The sequence below is a fragment of the Acartia tonsa genome, chromosome 4, assembly GCF_053477335.1.
Source record: "Acartia tonsa isolate MP-2025a chromosome 4, ASM5347733v1, whole genome shotgun sequence".
NCBI classification, from domain to species: Eukaryota; Metazoa; Arthropoda; class Copepoda; order Calanoida; family Acartiidae; genus Acartia; species Acartia tonsa.
In genome coordinates, this window is record NC_137263.1 from 50468156 (window position 1) to 50492098 (window position 23943).

The window sequence follows — 23943 nt, forward strand, 5'->3', positions numbered from 1 at the left end:
TTTTCAACCGCGGCATGAAAGCTATTGAACCACATTTTTTTCATGCTACAGTCGCCAAAAAAAATTTAAAACAGGGGTATAAAGGAAAAAGACAATGGCCGATAAATTGATGTACATTCACAATTTTGATGCACAAAATTAACCCTTCTGTAGTTTAAAACTAATGGTTGATGAAACGTCTGAACACTCAACTAAATGAGCCAACTAATCAAAAGTCTCCAAAGTTGTTAAGCCATCAAATAAGAAAACGTTATTATAAAACTTCGGGAACTAGTGGAATAAACAGCCTATTGACCTACTAATGCGGAAAATTAATGTAAATCTAATGTTATTGCAAAGGTTTCCAAATGACCAGAGATTATATACTTAATATCAGCGCAATAGAGAGCATATGTGGATTGAAAACAGAAATAACAGTTTTTATACCAGCTCTGTGCAACAAATGTGATGGGTCAAGGTCAGAGCTGGGCTATCAGGTAAACCAATTAAATATGGAACTATAGCATTTTTAATTTTGATACATATTCAGGGGTGTATAGTGTATAGAGTAAGGAGTATGTACTAAAGCATTTTCCATTTTTTATCCGTCCTAGGGGGGGGTGGGGAAATAAAATATGGTATTTTCCTCTTAGTATTATTTTTAGCTATTTCGAAAATTTGAGTACCCCCCCCCCCGACAACAAAATAATAATTTAAGTAAACTATTATTAGGTTGGACAGGAGGAAGGGAGGGAGGGTATATAAGGCGAGCCTTGCCTCCTTAGTCAACCATGCCAACCAGTTTAGGATCTCAGTCCTTCGCTACAAGGCAGTCTGTAGTCGACTAACAAACAGCTTCAAGCTTTCAGTCTATTTATATGCAGAATTCTTACTGTATTGTTTACCCCTTTCCCCTCCCATCTGACCAACAACCCCCTTTTCCCCGCCCCCTTTATGTTCTCCCTCTCATCATGCGAGCGCTCCGTGTCCGCGTATTTTTACTGTATTGTTTACCCCTTTCCTCTCCCATCTGACCAACAACCCCCTTTTCCCAGTCCCCTTTATGTTCTCCCTCTCGTCCGCGTATTTTTAGCAAGAACAATTTTGTTTGTGGGTTGCGTAGGGTAAAGCGGGGCGATCTCGGTTTTGAGGTGAAGTCGGTATTTTTTTTACCACCTTCATTAAATGACATTTTTCTCCATGTTCTAATCGACTGACAGAAATAAACATAACATCAAATTTGTTCCTTATTAAATTGCCTACAAAAAAGTATAAAATAAAATTTTTGTGAGATGAAATTTTAGGGTACTTATTGGGTCTTAAAGTCGGACGACAAAAAAAAATTTTTTCGATTTTTTTGCTTCGGTCGGAAAAACGGTAAGTTGGACAAAAACTGGTAAGAGCTAGAGCTTAGACGTCTTCAGGGGACTTATTAAGAATCTAATAGGCTATCCATTTCCGTTTAAAACTTTAAAAAAGCTTGTATAGTTTTTTCTTAAATCGACTAAAAGTGAAGCGGGGCGAATTTGGTTTTTTCACTTTTTATACTAACTTTTTCAATTTTATATAAAAAAGTGAAATTTTCGAGAAAAAAAGTCAAATTTCTCGTACTTAGAAAATTTTTTTTTTTTTTTGTAGAAAAAATTGTCCGATCTTCATAATTTTTTTTGTGAATGCTCTTTATTACATTTAGCAACTTTAACCTTTAGGGCATGCTGTAATTAAATCAATATGTCATAGGTTTTTTGAAGCTGGAAAATCGACCACAGATTTTGCCAAACTTTTCTCTTTTTTTCAACTTGATTTTTTTAGGAAATTTTGCTAATAGAACTAATTTTTTTTTGGCCAAATCTATTCAAAATTGCCTGAATTTTAAGGATCAGGCCTTTAAAGTCATAAAAAGTTATTTTTTCTAGTAGTATTTTTATGTTTTTTATCAAAAAAAATTTCGAAAAAAAAAGTCAAATTTCGCGTACTTCGGAAAAATTATTTTTTTTGGTAGAGAAAATTAACCTATCTTAATAAATTTTTTTGTGCATACTCTTAATTACATTTAGCAACTTTTACCTTTTGGGCATGCTGTAATAAAATCAATACGTCATCGATTTTTCGAAGCTTGAAAATGCCCTACCGACTTCGCCTCAAGGCGGGGCGAAGTCGGTGCCGTTTTAGAGATCAATTTTGACAAACTTCCCAAAGTCCTAGGTTTACGTCCTTTTAGGACCTGATCGACTTTTCCGAGATCTTTCTACTGGTCTTGGTCCCATTTAAAAAAAATAATTTTTACGATTTGCAGGTTCAAAAAACCGAAAAATACACCGAGTTCGCCCCGCTTTACCCTAGCAATATTTAAAAGAAATAGCCTAACCTAAAATAGTTTTTTGAAATTTAGAAAATTAAAGTACCCCCGACAACGAACATCTGTGGCCGCAGCGCTCGGCTCCCTAGCCTATAACCTAACCTAATCTAACCTAAAATAGTTTTTTGAAATTTAGAAAATTAAAGTACCCCAGACAACGAACATCCGTGGCCGCAGCGCTCGGCTCCCTAGCCTATAACCTAACCTAACCTAAAATAGTTTTTTGAAATTTAGAAAATTAAAGTACCCCAGACAACGAACATCCGTGGCCGCAGCGCTCGGCTCCCTAGCCTATAACCTAACCTAACCTAAAATAGTCTTTGAAATTTAGAAAATTAGAGTACCCCGAGCGAAGCGAGGCTTCTCCACAGCACGGACACGTTATTGAATTAAATTGAAGCTTGCCTTTTTCCCTTGTCCAAATCTTTTCCTCCTCCCGCAGACTATCCAGACTGTCGGGGGGGGGGGGGGTACTCAAATTTTCAAATTGATAAAAATTTTTGTAACAGGATAACGCCAAATTCCCTAAATATTTAATTCTTTATACTAAACATTTTCTATGACAAACAGGGAAACAAAATTTGTCATATTTTAGGCAGGCGTATGTCCGTACTGCGAAGGAACCGGCGAAGAAACCGTCAAGACTGGCCATATAGTTGGGCGCAAACAATGTTCCTACTGCCATGGAGAAAAATTGTTCATTAGGTTTAAGTGTATCGAGTGTGAAGGAATTGGTAGGAGGATTTATGATAAGAAATATCCTATAGAAATACCACCTGGTTGTGAACATGGACAGGCAAGCAAAATTTATTCCATAAAACTTGGCTAATCATTGGCCTAAAAATTAATATTACATAGGTATGTTACAAAACATTTTTTATTGTTTTAAATGTTAAAACTGCACAGAAAAAAGATTCTTAATGTGCAATAAATATACATAGGTATTAAGTTGACAAAAAGTTAATATACTTCCTCATTATTGCTACAGGATTTAAAGCAGTGTTGTGGATCCGGATCCGCATTATTTTGAGTCCAAGGATCCTGGGGTATAAATTTATGGAAAAATCTACCTAAATTTATATGAAATAGTCACTTACAAATTTTGAAATATCTGTTTAACCTTGTTAAGATCAGCTGATTCACTCCCACACTTATTAGGTTCAGACTTGAAAATCAAAAGCATTTTTGACTTTGAGATTAAACTTTTAAGAATAAATATTTTTTGAAAATTTGGTGATTTTATTTTTATTGTCAAGGATCCGGTACCGGATCCGGTACCGGATCCGGTAGGATCCGGATCCGATCTGACCAAATTTGGAGGATCCGGATCCGCATACAATCAATGCGGATCCGCAACACTGATTTAAAGTCAGGCTAAAGGTTATTTTTTAATAAAAGTTTGCCTTTTTGGGAATAGCATGGGGACATTTTAGTTTTTTTTTTATCTAGGCTATCTGATTTATATCATAGAGACACTATACTGCTATATGCCATTCTTGTTTTCTTGAAAGTCGAGGCTTTAAAGAAATTAAAGAAATTCATTTGTTCATAAATTTTGGCTTCCAGGTTTTAAGATTTGAAATAGATCCAAATAAAGTTGGTATAAAAGAGGAGGATGGAAACGGTGACATAGTTGTCTATGTTACAATAAACGTGGAAGAGTCTCCGTACTTTACCAGAGAAGGGATGGATTTGTCCAGCTTTATCAGGTTATTTATACTTTTGTTTGCACTCGTGTCATATTGAATTGTAGGTCAACCCCCCCCCCCCCCTCCCCGATATTGTCTTTGATTGTGAACTCAGATATCTAAAGGGATAAGACAATGGCCGATAAATGGATATACATCCCCAATGTTAATACTAGGGATGGGAATCCGTCGAATTTTTGGGCCGGATTCGGATTCCGGATTCTGAAGGAATCCGTCAAAAAAAGTGACGGATTCTTGCGGATTCCGGATTCTTATTTTTGGCGGATTCCGGATTCGGATTCCGGATTCTAGCAGTATTTTAAAAGGCCGTCCGTCACAGAGGGATAGCTTTTTTCGTTAATTTATCACTATGTTACTTGGTTGAAGCCTTGATTTGTTTAAAGTGTTGACTTCCAGCATAACTAAAACATTTACATCACATTAGTAAATTTAAAAATTTAAGTGCTACGTAGTAACGTATGTCCTAAAAATGTGCTTGGTATTTTCTAACCTATTTAAATTAAATTTAGCCTACCAATTTAGAATCCGGAATCCGCTATAAAAAACGGATTCCGGATTCGGATTCCAAAATTGGCCGAAAATTATGCGGATTCCGGATTCGGATTCCGGATCCGGATTCCCATCACTAGTTAATACACTAAATTACCCCTTCTGTACATTTAAATTAGTGGTTAAAACGTTTGAACACACAAATTTATGAATTAACCAACTAAAATCACTAAGTCTCTAAATTTGTTAAGTCAACGAATAAGAAAACGTTTTTTAAAAACCCTAGGGACTAGTGTAATAAACAGCACATTGTCCCCTTTCTCTCTTGTAAACATCACTAATGTTATAACTGATTTGTTTAGGTTATCTCCTGGTATTTCTTTACTTGGTGGGAAGCTTGATTATGATGGACTAACAACAAGATGTGATCTACACATAGAACCTTGTACATCAAGTCATGCAACTATGGTAGTTCACAGAGGAGGCGTTCATTCTCCCTTCCATGCTGGAGATCATGTACTTACAACTCTTATAAAGGTATATTAATAATAAAACAGGACAAACAGTTTTCCACCAATTAATATTTTTTCATCTATGCTTGTAATTTTCATAGTCTTATGGAGGATATATTGGTCTCCTAAAAACTTGTAACTCACTGAGTTATTTTTCATCGTTTTCAATCCAATTTTTGTTTGGAAAAAAGGTTTTAAAAATCAATTTTTATGAGAGTGGGGGGGGGGGAGAATTTTTCCTGAAGCGATTCCTCTTGGGGGGGTTGTGGTACTCTCCCCCAACCCTAAAATAGTTTTAAACCTCCCCAGGACCTCTAAGACAGATAAACACACACACACATCCTGTTACTTTTATAAATGGATATCATACATAAAAGAAGGGACAAAAAGAAATACCCTTGATAATATATTTTTAGGTACCTAAGAAATTAACATGGCGTCAAAAGAGACATTTTCTGAAATTTGCCGAGCTAGAAACAGACTACCTGGGAACCATTGATGGTGTAGCAAATCCAATGGGTCATAAGTTCGAGCACAACGTAGTCCAAGCAATTGACATAAAAAACAATATTTTACATAAATGTTTATTTAATCAGGTAGGTACCTAATATTTTTTCAGGGGTGTATATTCTGCACGGTTGATCCTGCTAAATGGGGGGGGGGGGGGGATTAAAAAAATATGTGAAAAGGGGGGGGGGGGATAAAAAAGGTTAGAACACATTTTTTCCCCATCCTTGAAGGGAAAAAAAACTAGAAAAATATTTGGGATGGGTAAAAAGAATGAAGAAAATAAGGAGTACTGGAAACAATTTTCCATTTTTTCCCCTTTTTCTGAAGAAAAAAATAGGGGGGATGGGAAATGAATCTTCTGCAGAATATACACCCCTGAATCTTTTAATAAGTATTTCAAGTTTCAAGCAGTACCATATTAAGACAGAAAATCTCATTCTCTTTTAAAGTAATTGCGAGATTTTTATACCTAATTAATGGGAATCAAATTGTCCAAAAACATTTTTGTGAAAAAAATTATTTGCAGCTGATATATTTTTCTGAATCTCAAAGTAATAATTTGACCGACGGAAAACTTATTAATATAGATTTTCTTCAAGTACTATTTCTCTAACAAGAATATGTTGTCAATAATTTGAAATTTTTTAAGGCTGATCCAAGTTGGACTCAAAAGATGATAAGATTAATACAGAACTGGAGGAATATTTTACAAACATTGATGGATCCATCATTTAAAGAAGAACAAGAAAAGCCAAAACGCGGAGACAGTAGAAATGATAACAGAGATTTTGGGGTTTAATTATTGTACGTCAAATACTTTTTAATTTGTATGTATTACTCTCTCATGAGAGGGTAAAATAACATTTAAAGATGATTAAACAAAGGAAAAGCATCTTAAATATCATACCTAATAATCTCCGATAAGATGAGATAATACACAACTAAACACCAACCTCAGGAGTCAACAATATTGATTTTTTTTTATGAAGGGGGTGGGCTAATTTCAGACGAGGAAAAACCAATTTTGGTCTACATCTTAAATTCATATTAGACTATTATAGAAAAATCATAATAAATCCGCGTAGTGCAAGCAAGGGGAATAAGCCAAAACCAAAATTACAATGCTCGTTCGAAATTAACCTACATCACCACCAGAGATAGTCCTTAATTATAGTGAAATGTGATCTTATCTTACGCTAATAGCAAACATTTGTGATTGTCCTACAACTGATTATTATCATATTACCTATTATAATTTTTTTCTTTGTTAAGATTTGTTATGAAAAAATTTCTTGTTATTTTCAGATGAAATTTGAAGAATGGAAGGAGATATTATTTGTCTTGAAGAATCGGAGATTCAGAAAGAAAGAAAGGTAGCACTAGCTATAAGAAAAATATTTAGATTACTTTTTTCTTCGACTAGATAATAGATTTTCCAAGTATTTTCCCTATATTTTAAAGGAATTCACCTTAATTACTTAAATTGCAGACCCTCTCCTTCCTAATTTAGTTCAAAATCAGTACCCAGTATCAATACGAAGATTCCCTTAAAAGCACATGCTCACTGGTTCAGTTTGAGACCTTAGACTAATGGAAAAATAAATGCATCTGAAGACATCCAAGCACGTCTTAAGCTTCAGACAAAAAAACCTTACTACTTTATAAAATACTAGCGGCTACGCCCCTAGAGGCCTCTAGTGGCACTTTAAATGTTTTTGTTTGTTAAAGTTAATTTTTTATGTACGATACCACCTTTTTTGACGTTGAAGTCTCCCCTAAATTTCGATTTTTTTTGTCATTTCTCTTGGGAGGGTGGTGGTACCCTCCCCCAAAATAGTTATAAACCTTCCCGGGACTTATGAGAAGCTACCCTGTTAAGGAGAACCCGATCGGTTCAGCGGTTAGCGAGATCCTTCGGTACAGACACACAGATACACACACAGATACACACACAGACATCCTGTTACTTTAGTATAAGGATTATATGTATAAACACAGTTAAATTTTTTAACTTTTTTTATTGATGGATATGTTTCTCTATAAAAATAGATCATCAGTTCCAATTAAGATGTATAAAATAAGAGTTAAATAGGATAATCTAACAAATTGTTTCAGGTGAGAGGGGCTGGTTACAAAAGTCCCGAAGTAGTAGATATTGAAAATCCAAACATTTACGAGGAAGACATTTCTGGAGGGGAAATAATGAATTCAAGATTAAGTCCTGGCACTAGTGAAATGGATCGGAGGAGAGAAGAATTGGCAAGAGCGAGACGATTAAATGATGGTCTTGTTGCTAGGTACCTTTTTTTCTTGTCTGATTGGTATATTAGCTGATAAAAATATAACTCGAGTTTTAACGCTTTATCTAGAATCGTTTTCTAAATTAAATGCGAATTAATCTATCTGCATAAATACACATTTTACAAAAAGGGACTATGTACGAAGAGAGCAATTGATGTAACGTAAGCACCTTCAGGCAGTGAATAGCCTAGGTTTTTAATATCCCAAATCACTAGCTTTTATTATATTCATTTATATTTTTCTTTAAAATTGTGGCAAATAATAGAAATTTAAGAAGATTTGTTGCTAACTGGATATATTTTAGATATTCCAGACGAGCACCTTCGAGTATTCAAAATCCTATTGTAAGACAATCCCCAGTTGCAATATCACCTTCAAAATCAAGAATTTCACCAATGTCTTCGCCTTCTAAATCTATAGTTAGACAATCATATTCATTGCAAGCAAGCACTTCTGAATCATCACATAACAGAACGCAACAAACATCGTTTAGTCCGAGTAAAAGTTCAAGGCAACTTCAACCCTCTCCCCACAAAAAATCTTGTCATGCAACGAATGGCACAGCGAAGAATTCTACTTCCCCCAGAGATTGGAAGGCTATATCGCAATCTGTTAATGGTGAGTTATAATCAATTAAAAAATTATTACAAAAACCTCCAAACTAATGGATTATTTATTTTAAGAAGCAGCAGCCAATGACTTTTTAAATTTGATGCATTGTTTATCAATAAAAAAATAAATTATTTATATCTGAAACAGTTCAATAAATCTTTTATTTTAGCTTTAAGAAAAAGCAGTTCTCCATCTTCACATCTTGTTTTGCATATATCTGAAGGAATGGATATTAAGAAAGCCATAGAGTTGAAAAAGAAAGAGGCGGAAAGATTGCAGACCAAGAACAGAAATGATCCTTGTTTAGTAACTCTCAGGTAAGCTTCAATTGTTTGTTTTTTTAATAGCATTTAGGATTTACCCTTTACACCAATTCAACAATGGTTTCAATTTGCCTGCTTTTTTGTTATACCTTGATCGATTTTTATCAGATTTTAAATTTTTATTGGCTAAATGCATTAAAAGATAATGTCTACCTAGTCGTTCTTTGCAGTAATTAGATGGATGTGTGTCTACCAACGTATTTGGCTTTAAATGAAATTTTATCTTAGCTATTTTCGTTGGATTTTAACTTTTTTATTGCTAAAAGCATAGTAAATAATTTTTAATCGTTTTATGCTGTATTTGGATATCTATCTGCCAAGCAGTAGTGTGTATGTGTTTCTGTTTTTGCATGTCTTTGTCAGTCTTTTACTTTTAAGTGTCTATGTGGTTTTTATGTCTGTACACGAAAGGACAGTATTTTTCATGAAAACTAATCTTAAGAAATATTTCTTTTATAACCATAAGGATATTTACGTATGTACCTTCCTTTTTTTTAAAAAAAAGTTGAAATATTTTCCAGTGATTCAAACGATGAAGATGATGAAATACAAGTAGAATTACCTGATCATAGTAACAGTTCGAAGCACCATAATAGACAAAACTCATCAAATAACAAACATAATTTAAATCCCCATAAAAGTCAGGGTGGACCATCAAAAGAGGATAAAACAAACTGTGATTTAACGATAGAAACTAATGAAAATAATAGAATTTATAATCCTTCTCCCATTGAATTAGATGACAATGATAAAAACAAATTGGTTGATGTTGATGATAGTTGTGAAATTGTTGAAACAGCCAGGAACAATAAAGATAAGTCATCAGTTGAAAAGAAAGACACTAAACACCCAGACAAAGAATCAGATCAACCTAAAATTTTAGATAAAATATCAAATCCTGCTGTGAAAAAATTTACTGGTTCAGGTGATGCTGCCTCAAGTAAAATTAAATCATCTAACATCCTAGATAAAGATAATTCTAGCTCAACTAATGTGAAGGATACAACAAAGAGCTCAAATTCTGTAAATAACAAATCTGTTAATGGTGAAATGATAATTAAGTCTCCAATAAAAGATAAAAATAACAAAGTATTAGCAATGAAAAAACCATTGGTCGAACAAAAGCCACGTTCTTCCACAAATACAAATATTCAACCTTCAAATAGTTCTACTGATTGTGATAAACCATTAAAACCTGTTTCACTTAAGGTAGACAACCAAATTGAAGAAAAACAAAAAAATTTAAACAAAGAAAAACAGAATATAGGCGATAAAAATTTGAAGGCTGATCATAAAAAGCACAATGATTTAGCTGAAGTTGTTTCTAGTGAAAAGCATATTGAAAACATCACCAAATCGACGTCTTGTAAGAAATTATCAAACAAAGATCAACTAAGTAACAATAGAGTTAATGAATCCAGGTCTAAAGAATTGTCGAATGGTGATATGAAGACCAATTCTGATAATCAAAATGACCAATCAAAATGCGCCAATGATTCAATTGAAGAAGTTGCTGTTACTGAATCAGCTGATGATAATAAAGACAAGGACAAAGCTTGTAAAGATAAAAAGACTGACACAAATGTTGTTCATATCAATGAAGAACCTGACAATAAGAATGAAAAAGATACTTCTATTGAAGGTAAACAAATTGTCGCAGTCGAAAAATTGGATAAAAACAATACGAAAAAATTAACAACTGATAAAAATATTTCTGACGAAAATAAATCCACTAAAGACAAATCTGAGAAAGTTGCAACAAAAAATAAATGTGATAATATTATTGATGAAGCAAAAACAGATTTATCAAAAGAAGATTCATCTTCAATAATTTTAAGTGAGGTAATACTGATAAAAAAAATTATGCAGAAGTTTGGGGTATAGTCCCTTTCGTAACATCGTACCTTATGGGTCAATTCTTCGTATTTTTCACTGTAGCTTTTCTCCTATTTCTAGCCTCTGCGGGTAGAGTTGGCATTAAAAAAACCACTCGGTTTAAAACAAAGTGGTTGGCGATGTTACGAAAGGGACTATTCCCGAAGTTTGATATGATTTTTTCGGTTAGTTTTAAATAATCAACCTCTAAGAGCGCACTTTTTTTCGCAATATTCCATATTGTGCAAGCTTTTAGTCAATTGCTCTTGTTAGGTCAAACTGTACTTAATTTTTACCAAACATAAGTATAATTAAATGCATAGGAAGCTTGCACCCAGTTTCACGGGATATTTCGAAAAAAATACTCTCTTTTACATAAAAGTCACTCAAAATCGGTTACTCAAATCTTTCTAACCATCGGTGTCTCATGAATGCATTTATATTCATAACCTGTTAAAAAAAAACATATTATTTATTTTGCAGACAGGAGAAAGAAACTCGAGTCCAATTTTTCTGGAGGAAGTTCCTTCAGAAACCATTTTCTCCATTCTAGAAAAAGTAGATGAAGAAGAGAAGACCAGTGATGTTTCTGATTCTATAAGAGTTGTCGATAATTCTAATACTAAGCAGAAAGATATTTGTAGTGATAATAAAAATAGTTTAAAGCGAAAAGCTATAGAAGACAGTCCACCCAACAAAAAGAAAAGGTTAAAATTCTTGGTTTTAAACAATTTTCTTTATTATATTATATATTATGTTTATATTTTTACATCTTGTCCTAATATAAAAGTAACAGGATCTCTGTCTGTCTGTTTGTTTGTACCGAAGGATCTCGCTAACCGCTGAACCGATATTGTTTCCTTAACAGGGTAGCTTCCCATAGGGCCTGGGAAGGTTTATGGGGGAGGTTACCACCACCCTCCCAAGGGAAATCAAAATAAACAGCAAAAAAACAACTAGCCCCATCTAGCGGTGATAAATATCTGACTTTAAAATAGATTGAAAATAAAACATTTTACGTGCCCCTACAGGCCTTTAGAGACTTAGCCGCTAGTGTAACATCTAAGAAATTGACACTGTATTTAAAAGCTACTGTACGTTAATTTTTTTTCTCCATTCTGTATAAAATTAATTCTGGATAGGATGGACCGCAGAGACAGTTCTCCCGAGGCTCCAAGTATTATTTTTGAAGAACAGCCAACGACTAGTAAACTTTTCTATCCATCTTTGACTACAGGTAAATTTTTTTTAATATTTTAGTAGCGCAGCTACTCTATAATTAACTTTGTATGTCAGTCAGTCAGTCCGTAACTCTATGGGGGAAACGTGATTTTCTCGGATCCTATTCAAGAGAGACAACTGGAATTTTTAGGGATTTAATAAGTTCATATTCTACATATTTGAACCAAGTTTCATCAAGATTTGCCCATTAATTGGGGTGTTAGATCGAATCATCGATTCCTAGATTTTTAAGTTTGCAAGATTTTCTCGACTCCTATTCAAGCTAGAAGACTGTAATTTTCAAAGATTGAATTTACGCACTTAACTCAAGTTTTGTTATAAAAATCTATAAAATATATGCTTAACTTTAATATTTTTAGTGAATAAGAACGAATTATTTACAAAAGCCAAACCATCAGAAAATATAAAAGCTGGAAGAAGAATAACAACAACTTTAATATCTACAAATATTAACCAGAAAAGTTCAAATCCATCTAAAGATACCCTAGCTAAGACTGATGACAAAAAGAAAATAGTAGAGAATGTTACCAATGTTTCTAAGACCGATAACCCTAAAACTACTAAGGAAATACAAGACAATGACAATGTGTTAAATGATGAGTTAGATAATCTTGATGGAAAAGGTGAGACACATTTTAATAATAATTCCATTGAGGGTGTTAAATTCAATTAATTTCAGCATTAAAGACAATAATTTAGGTGCTTTTAAGTTTTAACCATCCCTCCTTCCCTCATTTTTAAACAAATTCAAAATAAAGAAGAGGGGGTGTAGTTTTTTCCCACATTTTTTTGGGGGCCCTAACTCTGCGGAGCTTATCATTGTAGTGTGAGACTACCCAATTTAACCTTAAGTAATAAAAGAAATTTTTTTTTAAATTTTAAAGAAGGGGATGTGGGGGGGGTATTAGTGCTCAACAGGGTACTTTGTATGAAAGAGCCGAAATTGAAACTACCGTTTCATATATAATTCAAAATGAATTTCCTTTTTTTATCCTGAGTTTTCTATTTATAAACTTTTTTTTCGCGTTTCAGAATGTCTAGACTTATTTTTGAAAGCGTGTGGATCTAAGCTTCCTGGTTCTGAGTATATCAGTGTTCGCACAAAGCTTTACAAATATTGGAATCAGGTAATATGTACACTTTTTGTGGGCTATGTCAGGTGCGCGACATAAATAGTTAGAGTAGGGGGATTGCCTTGGCTTATAAACATTTGATGAATATTTTGTCAAAAAATACTTAGGTAACATTTTAATTTTTTTTTCAAATAAAACCATGATGAAATATCAATTTTAGTAGATAAAACGAAATTAAACATAACCCTAGTATATTAGGTATTATTCACACAAAAAATATTTAGATTCACTGATTAAAATCACTTGCTCTCGTTCGTGCCTTTTGTCAGATAATTTTTACCAACAATCTTTTACTGATCATATTATGTAGATACCGGACAGTTCCAGGAATTCCTCTGACCTTGCCAGCTATATCCAGATGAAATGGGCTCTGGTCGACTCAGATCCTAAGAATATTTATATACAGGTTTGGTTTCTTCTACATACAATAGATTTTATCTCTCGAGAAGATTAAAAATTGATTTAATTGCACATTATTGGCACGTTTAAGTTACAGATTGTCAGTATTTTAAATGTTTAATAGCTGCTTCGCCCATAGCATTTAGGGGCTCTGTATTCGAAGAGGCATGAGTCAAAAAGCAGAAAAATAGCTTCATACGATTAAAAGACTTAAATTTAAATGACCTAAAATCAGCCTAGGACATATTTGAGGCTTCCTTTAAATAGATATCTTCATCTGTTTAGTAGTTATTGAAATCTTAAGCTTCAGTGAGAAAAAAATCGATTATAGGATAATAGTTGTCCACTTATAACTTTATGACTTAACTTTTTATTGCTGCGCCACTTATGGACATACATATTTTCTTTTAATAGTAGTAGTATTATCATCTTGCAACCAAACTAAAGATAATTTTAAAATAATTTAAGATAAGAGATGTGATGAAGAAATGTAAAGACCTTCGTGACGAAGACTGTACAGGGACAAGTTCTGATGCCAGAGAGGGAAGCTCCATGGCCTCTAAAGGCCAAAATAAGAACTCGAAACGTGCCAAGCATGAATCTGGAACAGATTCCCCTGTACCTGGCCCGTCCAACAGGAATAAAGCACAACATCCAGCAACTTTGTCAGAAAAAAAGCCGCGCCAAGTATCAGAAGCGCACAAGCTGAAGTTGCAAAAAGCTTTGCGGCAGTGCGCAAAAGAAATAGATAAACTTGAAAATGCGGAGATTGACTTTGATGATGAGGAAAATTCTGTTTATATTCTACAATCAAAGTAAGATTTTTTTTAATCGCCGCTACTCATAATTACACTTTATGATACTTATTAAGAATATTAAATTTAAAATTTAAGATGCTTTCCCTCTAAGTGCATAAATAAATGGGGAAAAGCATGGAGTTAGTTTCTTGTCTATAATTCCTAACTCTGCAACGCCTATTACTGCAGTGCTCTAACCATGCAGGGCTATCTAAAAATACTATTACAGGTACAAAAAGAGATACATGGAGATATACAAACGTCTAGCCAAGTACGATGCTAAACCTGTTGACCTACAGAGACAAGAGGATAAATATTTCAAATTTGAAGACAGCAAGTTTCCAGAAATCAACAATAAAATAACAAAATTTGTTAACAGAAACAAAGAATTCCCAGATTTTATTGACATCAAGGAACTTGTGAAGGAGTGCTCGAGCAAGCTTGGCTGGTCAGACAGCCAGGTGCACGCAGAGGCGGAGAAAATATTCCAGGCTGTGGGTAAAAAGTTGATAAAACGGCGAAGGTTGGATGAATACGATTATTCTTGTTCGTATGTTAAGGTAATACTTGAAATTAAATCGTTATTTTAAATGTAGTGTAATTAAAGAGGACTATGAATGAACGAGAGGAAGTGATTTTAAGCACCTTTCAGTAGTGAATTTATTAGGGATGGCAATCCGTCAAATTTTTTGACCGGATGCGGATTCTTACAATAATCCGTCCAGAAATGGCGGATTCCGGATTCTTATTTTTGGTGGATTCCGGATTCGGATTCCGGATTCTAGCAATATTTAAAAGGCTTTTTTTAAATTAAAAAAATTAAGTGCTACATATGTCCTAAACTTGGTGTTCTCTATAATTCACTTCCGAGAATCGAACCAGATTTTAAAAGATATTATATATAATGATGATAATGACAAGTATTAAAAAACTCAAGACGCTAATTTTAGCCTACCAATTAAGAATCCGAATCCGCTATTAAAAAACGGATTCCGGATTCGGATTTCAAAATTTTTCAAAATTTTTCCAGATTCGGATACGGATTGCCAACCCTAGAATTTATATAAAGAAAAATTTAAAAGTTTTTAAAAAAATTTACGAATTGTCATCAAATGTTTTGCTGAGTTCATACCTAGTAAAAATATTATTTTTAATAAATTCAATTTAGGAAAAAGTTTATAAATCTGCCATCTTTGAAACTTACTATTGAAAGGGCGAAGAACTATTTATTTCCTCCGGCCATAAGTCATTTTCTACTAAAGGCAGAATTTTATACATATTATACATTAAGGAAGATATTTTTCAATGTTCAAAATTAGTTACATTTAAAGTTGGTATAGTAAAAATTTTAATATTTAGGAGCTATTAGATCCAGCTACAGCTGATCAGAACCTGGGCGCCAAGCTGCAACAGCAGCTGCAGGAAGGAAAAACTAAAATCGAAAAGGTTTTCCAAGAATTTGTTGATAAACAATATGTTAGCAAGGGAAGGAAAGATCATGAAAGTGATGACGAGGGTGATTCTAATGCAGATGATATAGAGAGTGATGAAGATGAAAGTGTGAATAATGAGTCAGAGGAAGAGAAGGAGGAGGACAGCATACATACCTGCAGTCTGCTTGACAGTGATCAAGATATGGATATTATACAAATAGATGTCAATGAAAATGATGATGATATTCTTCACTTAGATTGATTATGAACCAATTTTACTGCAGCTAGTAATATTACAATTTTTATGTATTTTAGAGGGAAGTGCGAGAGCTTGAAATAGTACTTAGTTATTTTTGGTTGTATCTTTACCTGTGAAATAAAGATGTTCACATTAATACTAACTTTTTTTGCCGAGATTCAAATCTTCTACTTTTCCCTGACATTTTTCGTTTCACCAAATTAGATATTTTAAATATTTTTTCAGTTTTTTGGATTGTACATTAGAAAGATATTGTTTTGTTAGGATAATGTAACGTAGTGTCTTGTCCTATAGGTAATTTATTATTTTTTCAGTATTATTTTGTCTTATGATTAGTAAAGTATTCAGTAGTCATTCATTAAAAGTTTTTAACACAGGAACTCTAAAGTCTAGAGGCCTCTAGGGGTAAGTAAAATGTTTTCTTTTCAATCAATTATAAAAATCAGCTGTTTACCAAAAATATCCGCTAGGCAGCGCTTATATTTATTTGAATTTTGGCAATTTTTCTTGGGAGGGTGCAGTGGTGGAGATCATTTACTACACCTACAGTGGAAAACGGGTTCAACATCTCATAGAATTACCATTTTAAGCTAAATAAGTCTAATTTTGCAAAAAGAACAGTTTTGGGATAAAAGATTCCAAATACTATTTAACAATCGCCTAATATGCCTCATTTTTTATGAAACTTGTTAATTTTCATAGATTTGTGCTAGACTTTACTGATATTGCTCTGCTACTTAATATAATTGTCCATATTGTTATTGACTCAAATTTTGTTACATTTTTAATTCTTTTATTTGCTTACTACGATCTCATAATATTTATAAATTTTCAGATAAAATTGGGGCAACTTGAACAAGATATCTAATAATACAAACAATGCCGATTTTAATAGATTCATTAAGAGGTAGGAAATTTATACTTCAATTTTTTATTGCTTTAAATATAGTTTTGCCAAGTTGAAAAATACAGTGTGTTTTTTTATGAGAACCTTTTTGAATGCAATTTTACCAAACTTATAGTTATCAGAATTTAATGATTAATGGCTTATTACCTTCGTTTTTCAGGGCAATTAGGTAATAAAATAACAAAAAAAATATTTCAGTTTATATTTAAAAGTACAGTAAAATCTAAAATTCAAAACTTAGGTGTCAACATCTAAAATTGGTTTTAGCGCATTTTTCTTATGCTCAAATCTTCTACCCTTTGCAAGAATTTCTGCAAAACGCTTCAAAGTTGAGATATAGAGCTAAAAATTGATAAAGATACTATTGGGGACATGTATTAGAACATATCAAAGTTTGAAGGCCATATCTCAACCAGGGAGGGTGTACTGGCCCCCAAAGTCGACTACTGAAAAGATTTGAGCATAAGAAAAATGCGCTAAACCCATTTTTAGATGTTGACACCTAAGTTTTGAATTTTAGATTTTACTGTACTTTTTAAATTAATCATTAAATTCTGATAACTATAAGTGGGGCAAAATTGCTCTCAAAAAAGTTCTTATAAAAAAAACCACTGTATTTAAAGAGGCACTCGACTTTTAAAATACAATAAAAGGGGGATGTTATTGGCTCACAAGTTTGAGAATACGTGGGTTGTTAATAAAATCCATTTTTTTAAAACATTAAATTAAAGACACTTAAAATTTCTGTATTTAGAGGTTTGGGATTAGGTTATGTTTTTTAAATGGAATCAAATTAAATAGTAAAGTAAAAAATTTTAGCTAAATTTAGCTATTTGAAATCTATCTTTATTATGTAAATTATATTCTTCATTATTTATATATTTTAGCTATTGGAATATCCTCGATTCTTGGATACATTTTATTCAAGGTAATTTATAAACATCCTATTATTGACAGTTGTCCGCAGATAGAAAAAAAAGAAAATGATAAATTCCAATTTATTCTTTACTACGCCACGATGTATGTTATATCGACAATGCTCAGAACCTTTTGTTGCGCAACTGCAGGATCCTTGTGTGCATAGACCCCCAAAATTTACCCCTACCCTGGGGGTGCTGTAGGCACCCCCAACCATTTAGGAGGGGGTATTTACCCCCCCCCAAAAAAAAACAATTTTGGGGGGGTAAATACGCCCCCTAAAATAAAAAATCTCTAATTAAAAAAAATTTTGCGCGCTTCGCGCGCATTTTTAATACTAAATATTTAATAAAATTTAAATTACCCCCACCAAAAATTTTACCCCGGGGGTAAATTTGGGGGGGGGTAAACTAAATTTACCCCTGCCAACAGATTTCAGGGGGGGTAATTACCCCCCCCCCCCCAAGCAAATTTTACCCCCGGGGTAAAATTTTTTTTTGGGGGGGGGTAAAAATAAAAGCTTGGACGTCTATGCTTGTGTGTGGTAGGTTGAATTCTTCATCAAGGTTTTAAGAATTTAAGCATCCATAAAGGCGAAGCTCTGAAATGGTAGGATAAACGAACATTGATACTTAGGGCATATCATAACTGAGTAATCAGAATACAAATGTATAAAATCTAAATAAAATTGTAATTAAATTTATCAAAAAGTGCGTAAATGGAGGATACTGTTTAAGGACATACTTACGTCTCGATTGTGTTTTGCTTAAAATATTGTACCTTATTGTAATAAGGAACCAGTAATTAAAAAATCCTGTTATATAAAGTAGAAAGCGTTTTTTGTCTGTCCCGAAGAATCTCGCTAACCGCTGAACAGATATTGTTCTCCTTTACAGTGAAGCTTCTTACAGGTCCTGGGAAGGTTTTAAACTATTTTCGGAGAGGGTGTCTTCACCCCCTCCCCAACAAAAATATTTATTTTAGTCATTTGAAACTCAAATTTAAAATGGGATGAGGTCGACTTTACCCCCTCCTACTTAAGTGCCCCTAGAGGCTTCTAGAGGCGTAGCCGCTAGTATTGTAATAAGGAACCAGTAATTAAAAAATCAGATGAATAGGATTATTATAACACAAATAAATTGTTGTCAAAAAGGTTAAAATCATGTTTTAAATGGGCGTACGGATATTCTGATAACTATCATAGAGTTTCTACGCTTTCCTAATCGTACCAAACTATCATAGGGATCATCATGCTAATTTTGAAATGGATAGGACAATTCTAACATGTCTAAATTAAGGGAAAAAAGATAACCGTTATAGACGGAACAACCTTAATTATAGAAAATCTTCGCTTAAAAAAAGATATATTTTATTTAGGGAACTCAAGGCACGGATGACGACCTTTACAAAACCTTTCAAGATAAAAACAAAGAAAATTCAAATTCTTACGACAAAAATAAAATGTTTACAGAAATTTTAAGAGGTGGCGGTAGAGCAAGCTTAAGGTTTGTCATTTTTCACAAGAAATATTAGAATGGTTATTTATCGCACCGTTTTTTAGGACAGCTTTCCGCGGATAGTAAAGTCTTAAATTATAGAAGGGGGGGGGGGGAAGTTCTGACACATTTGCGTAAACAGTGAGTATAGGCTTTATCTTTGGACTGAGAGGATAGGTTATTAGGGATAAAATCATTCTTGTATGATGAATTTCCCCCAGATTTAAGATTTTTTGGATAGGCCTCCAGGTTCCGGAGCTCCAGGCCTCCAGGTGGTCTCTGTACAGGTAAAAATGAAAAAAAAATCTTTTTTTAAGAGTTAGATGTCAGCTTATAAGACAAAATATGTATGTTTTTTCTTCAAATATGTGAATAACAATAAAAAAAGAAGCATATTTTGTTTAATAAGTTAACCTCTAACTCTTCAAAAAAAAAATCTTTTTTTAAATTTTTACCTGTACAGAGACCACCTGGAGGCCTGGAGCTACGGAACCTGGAGGCCTATCCAAAAAATCTTTAATCTGGGGGAAATTCATCATATAAGAATGATTTTATCCCTAATCACCTATTTTCTCAGTCCAAAGATAAAGCCAATACTCACTGTTTACGCAAATGTGTCAGAACTCCCCCCCCCCCCCTTAATTCTAAGTTTTGTTGACTCCACGGGATCCTAGCCAAACGCCAACTGAAACGATTTTAATTTTATTAATACGATACATAATTTTTCAGTATGGCTCAGAAATAGATCTAATAAGCCTTGATGGAATTGAAATTCTGATACATAAAGACTTAATAAAATTAAAATCGTAAATATCTAATGACAAAAGATCTTTCTTTTCAGTGAACTTCGGGAGGAGACAACTAAGAAAAGATTAAAGATAGCCGAGGAAAATACTGTTTACAATGTTCCTGTTCAAAAGAAAGAGGAGAAATAATAATTTGATAAATTATTTGGTTGCTAATGGATGGCGAGGTTTTTTGTTTCGCCAATTACAGTTTTATTATTGGCATTATCACAAATGTGTTGTGAAAAGCTTAATTTATTGTTATTTTATATTTACAAAACTATATTGTTTGATGAATATTAATACATTAACTAGCTGGATGTCTGTCGCTGTACTTTGAGCAGATCTGAGATTGGCTTCAATATTTAGTCAAGCTTATCATTTGTCCTGAAAAAGAATTTGGGCAGAGAAAAAATAACTCGTGTATGGGGCTTTTATGTGCGAGGGGCAAAGCTACTAGTACTACTGTTAAATCTTTGATTTAGTCGTTATTGTACATAATATAAATAAGAAAATTCATTCAGAAACTAAAATACATTTCAGAGAAGTAAAAACAATGGCTACATGACATTTGAAACGAGGAAATCGCTACAATGGAACTGGACTATACTGTGGACACAAAAAGGTATAAAGGAATAATAACTTACTTTTGAATAAACAAATAAGATACCATAAATTTCATTATATAGAAACTTTTAATAGGATTATTTAACTAATAATCAAATGTTATGTTTGTACCACAAGAATTAAGTTGTCTGAAAATATCACAAGTCTGTCATATTTATTAATAATAGACTGTTCAAATTGAAAGTCAGGATGGCAATTGTAAACAAAGAGCAGCTGATTGTTAAACGTGGTATTGGTACGTAATTGCCGCGTACAATTATGAAAAGTAAATGTCATCTTTTGTGTTGAAATAGTATTAGAAAAATTTAAGCTAATATATTTTTCTTACAAAAGGTTTAGGAGCGAACTAAATGAGCATGGGTTGGCTAAGTGCCCAGATTGTGAACTGGCCTTCATGACCCTCCATGGCATTAAGAAACACATATCTGATGGTATTTATAAAATATTTTTTCTTACAAGATATAGAATAAGAGGATTATTTTTTCGCTTATTTTTTTAAAAGTTGTGTGTTAGCAGTTAGTCAATGCGCTTATTAAGTCAAACTGTTTCTAATTTTGAACAAATGTATATATATAAAATGCTAATATATTATTCTTTGTTTGATTACCCTTACACAGTTTTAAAATAGCTATTGAATGTAAAGGGGTAAAAGTGTAATTCCAAAAATCTTATTTACAGATTTGATGTACAATGTACATTTTAAACAAAAATAAAATTCCTAGGCTGTAAGAGACATCTAGAGAGTGGGGATTATGTTGCCTGTAGATTTTGTTCGAGTAAATTTTCTAGACTATCACAAAGAGAATCTCACGAAAAGAAGGTAAATATAAATCATACGGTTAGATTACTTTTGCTTTATGAGTTAAAATTTGTTATTTGAATTATTTTAAATTTGACTGTAATTCTTATAGTTGACAATTTTTGTAATTCATACTTTTTATGAGTATCCGTTTCTGCATTATTGCACATTGTATCTTATTACAGAATTGACATGCCAAATCCCAGTGCTGAACTGTTTGGGTTTTATATTATTGGCCTTGCTTTTAAAAAGCTTTCAAATACTGATAATGATAATAATTATTTTTATTTAAGGCCCATCCATATGAACTGATGGAAAATTCCAAATACAAAAATAATTATTCAAATTACCAAGATACAAGGCAAAAAATAACCATCTTGCCTGGAAACAGTAGTTCAGACATTAATTCAACACCTAAACGGAATGCTACTTACATTGCCAATAATTGGGAGAGTACAAATAGCAATAGTCAAATAAATTCACCGTCAACAGAAAACATAAATGCAAGAGTTGTAAAAACAAATCTACCTCTGTCTGGTTCAGTGCTACAAAGCCATAAATTAAGCGCCGTCAGAACGGCAGAATATAGCCAAGAACCTGTTGATTATGGAAGTATTGGTATTGACCAAGATAATGTTTATCCTGCGCAACATAGTTCTAACCAAGTAAAATCTGACTATTACTCCAGAAATGATGTTAAAATACAACCTACAGCCAGTCATCAGGTAATAACATAATTATCCAGTGTGGTTTCGTAACCATTGCATTTAATATCCGGTGGATAAAAATATCGTATCGTATTATATTTAGTTTTCTACGAATATAAAAGTATACAAGAAAAAGGCTTAATTAAATGTTAAAAAGATATCTTTAATTTCGAAAACAATATTGAAGAAAATAGTTAAAACTAACAAAAACATTATTGATATTTATTTGAGATGCACGAACGAGAGCAAGTAATGTTTGGCACCTTCCATATCAGTAATGTTTAATTTTAACATAACTTGCCTCTCGCTTGTTCGTATTCCCCTTTTTGGTTGTGTTTATGAAGCAATTAAATTATTAAAAATTATATTGTTTTTCTAGACAACCGACTCCAGTGGCGGAGGGGATCAAAAATATGTAAAACTGTTGCAAGAGGATGGGAAAGTGTTGTGGATGAAACTGAGTAATACAACTCCTGCCCGCGCCAGTAGCACCAGTGCAGGTACTCCAGTCAGGCATAAACTACTTCTCCAGAATCCTATTCAACACCAAACAGGAATTTAAAATCTTAATTTTCTTTTTCAGTGTCAGGCTTGGGTTTTTACGTTGTATAAGTAGTGATTTAATCGAATCAAATTTTATTAATCAAAGGTTTTTCTTATTAGATATTGATAAGTTGTATCTAATAAAGGGGAAGGGGGGAATGTGGTGACTCGTCACACGACTTACCAGATTTTGGGTGCTACTCCCTTAGTGTAAGGGAAAAAAATTTTGAAAAAATGACATGGTCTCAAAGGATTCCAAATTGCCCATTTCGGCGAGAAATGCAATAAAAAAAATTGGTGGCGGCTGTAGACGGCCGCCGTTTTTTTTTGAAAGATATCAAATTTTGGGGTAATTAGTGACACAACCAAAAAGATTTCACAAAATTATCTCTAAAACTAAGGGAGTAGCACCCAAAATAAAATTGCTGGTATGTCGTGTGACGAGTCACCACACCCCCCCCCCCCCCCATTTAAAAACAAAAACTCAATATTGGCAAAATTGATTTAGAGTTATTTTAGGGACATTCAATATGATATGATTACACGCTCCCTTCCTAGATTTTTTTCTCACTGAATTAATATTTTAACTATTTTGACCAAGGCCTATACCTACCTAATAAGAGATAAAAATTAAGATTTTTTATAATTTTCCAGTTTCCTCCAACTTTTCGACCCCTTATTCGTCAGTGGGTCAGCATGTAATGCGGCCACCATCACATCATACTCCAGTGAAGCAAATTGTGCCCCACTCTCCGCAAGTTAGTAGACCAATCATTCTCTCTCACAGCAACAGCAGTAGTAGGCCACAACAACAACAACAAAGTAGTGCATCTATATCCGATGGTGCTAGATATGTTCAGATTGTGCAACAACAACCTTACTCCTCAGCTTCCACAACGCCAGTAACAAGAACTAATGTGATAACAACGTCAACTACAAATAGATTATCCCAAATTAAGCCGAAGCAAATGCAAGTTCGAATCCTGAATCCACTAAAACCTCAAGGATTGTTGTCTGTAACTTTCAATGATTTATTTTATCTTATTTTCATGTAATAAACAAGACAAATTGTTTATAGCAATTCGTGTAGGTTAGAACTTACTTAATAAATTAGAATCCAACATTGTTAGAGACTTACCCATCGTTATAGTCTACAAAGAGTAAAACTTTTTCATATGTTTTGAGATGTTAAGAATTTGAAGAGCTAGGTATTAACATTTATTTAAGTT

The 23943-nt window shown here is 33.1% G+C and overlaps 3 protein-coding genes and 1 long non-coding RNA gene across 4 annotated transcripts; all 4 read left to right on the plus strand.

The window, feature by feature from the left end:
* Positions 1 to 305: 305 nt before the first annotated feature.
* LOC145317633 (dnaJ homolog l(2)tid, mitochondrial-like) lies at positions 306 to 6864 on the plus strand. The gene is made up of 6 exons (XM_080158781.1): positions 306 to 476; positions 2934 to 3134; positions 3905 to 4047; positions 4899 to 5073; positions 5465 to 5644; positions 6208 to 6864. Exons 1-6 carry the CDS (start codon positions 348 to 350, stop codon positions 6355 to 6357), a joined length of 978 nt encoding a protein of 325 aa, XP_080014907.1. The 5' UTR covers positions 306 to 347; the 3' UTR covers positions 6358 to 6864.
* LOC145317631 (uncharacterized) lies at positions 6816 to 16773 on the plus strand. Its single transcript, XM_080158779.1, has 13 exons — positions 6816 to 6931; positions 7674 to 7855; positions 8164 to 8477; positions 8641 to 8788; positions 9316 to 10636; positions 11153 to 11376; positions 11812 to 11906; positions 12271 to 12534; positions 12944 to 13038; positions 13355 to 13450; positions 13912 to 14258; positions 14470 to 14800; positions 15600 to 16773. Exons 1-13 carry the CDS (start codon positions 6878 to 6880, stop codon positions 15933 to 15935), a joined length of 3807 nt encoding a protein of 1268 aa, XP_080014905.1. The 5' UTR covers positions 6816 to 6877; the 3' UTR covers positions 15936 to 16773.
* On the plus strand, positions 16733 to 20592 carry LOC145317635 (uncharacterized). The gene is made up of 4 exons (XR_013879056.1): positions 16733 to 16839; positions 17727 to 17767; positions 19135 to 19262; positions 20095 to 20592. It is a non-coding gene; the product is annotated as an uncharacterized LOC145317635 (long non-coding RNA).
* On the plus strand, positions 20567 to 23787 carry LOC145317632 (uncharacterized). Its single transcript, XM_080158780.1, has 6 exons — positions 20567 to 20663; positions 20999 to 21096; positions 21388 to 21485; positions 21758 to 22189; positions 22551 to 22722; positions 23366 to 23787. The coding sequence occupies exons 1-6, from the start codon at positions 20632 to 20634 to the stop codon at positions 23767 to 23769; spliced, it is 1236 nt and encodes a 411-aa protein (XP_080014906.1). The 5' UTR covers positions 20567 to 20631; the 3' UTR covers positions 23770 to 23787.
* The last annotated feature ends 156 nt before the right edge of the window (positions 23788 to 23943 follow it).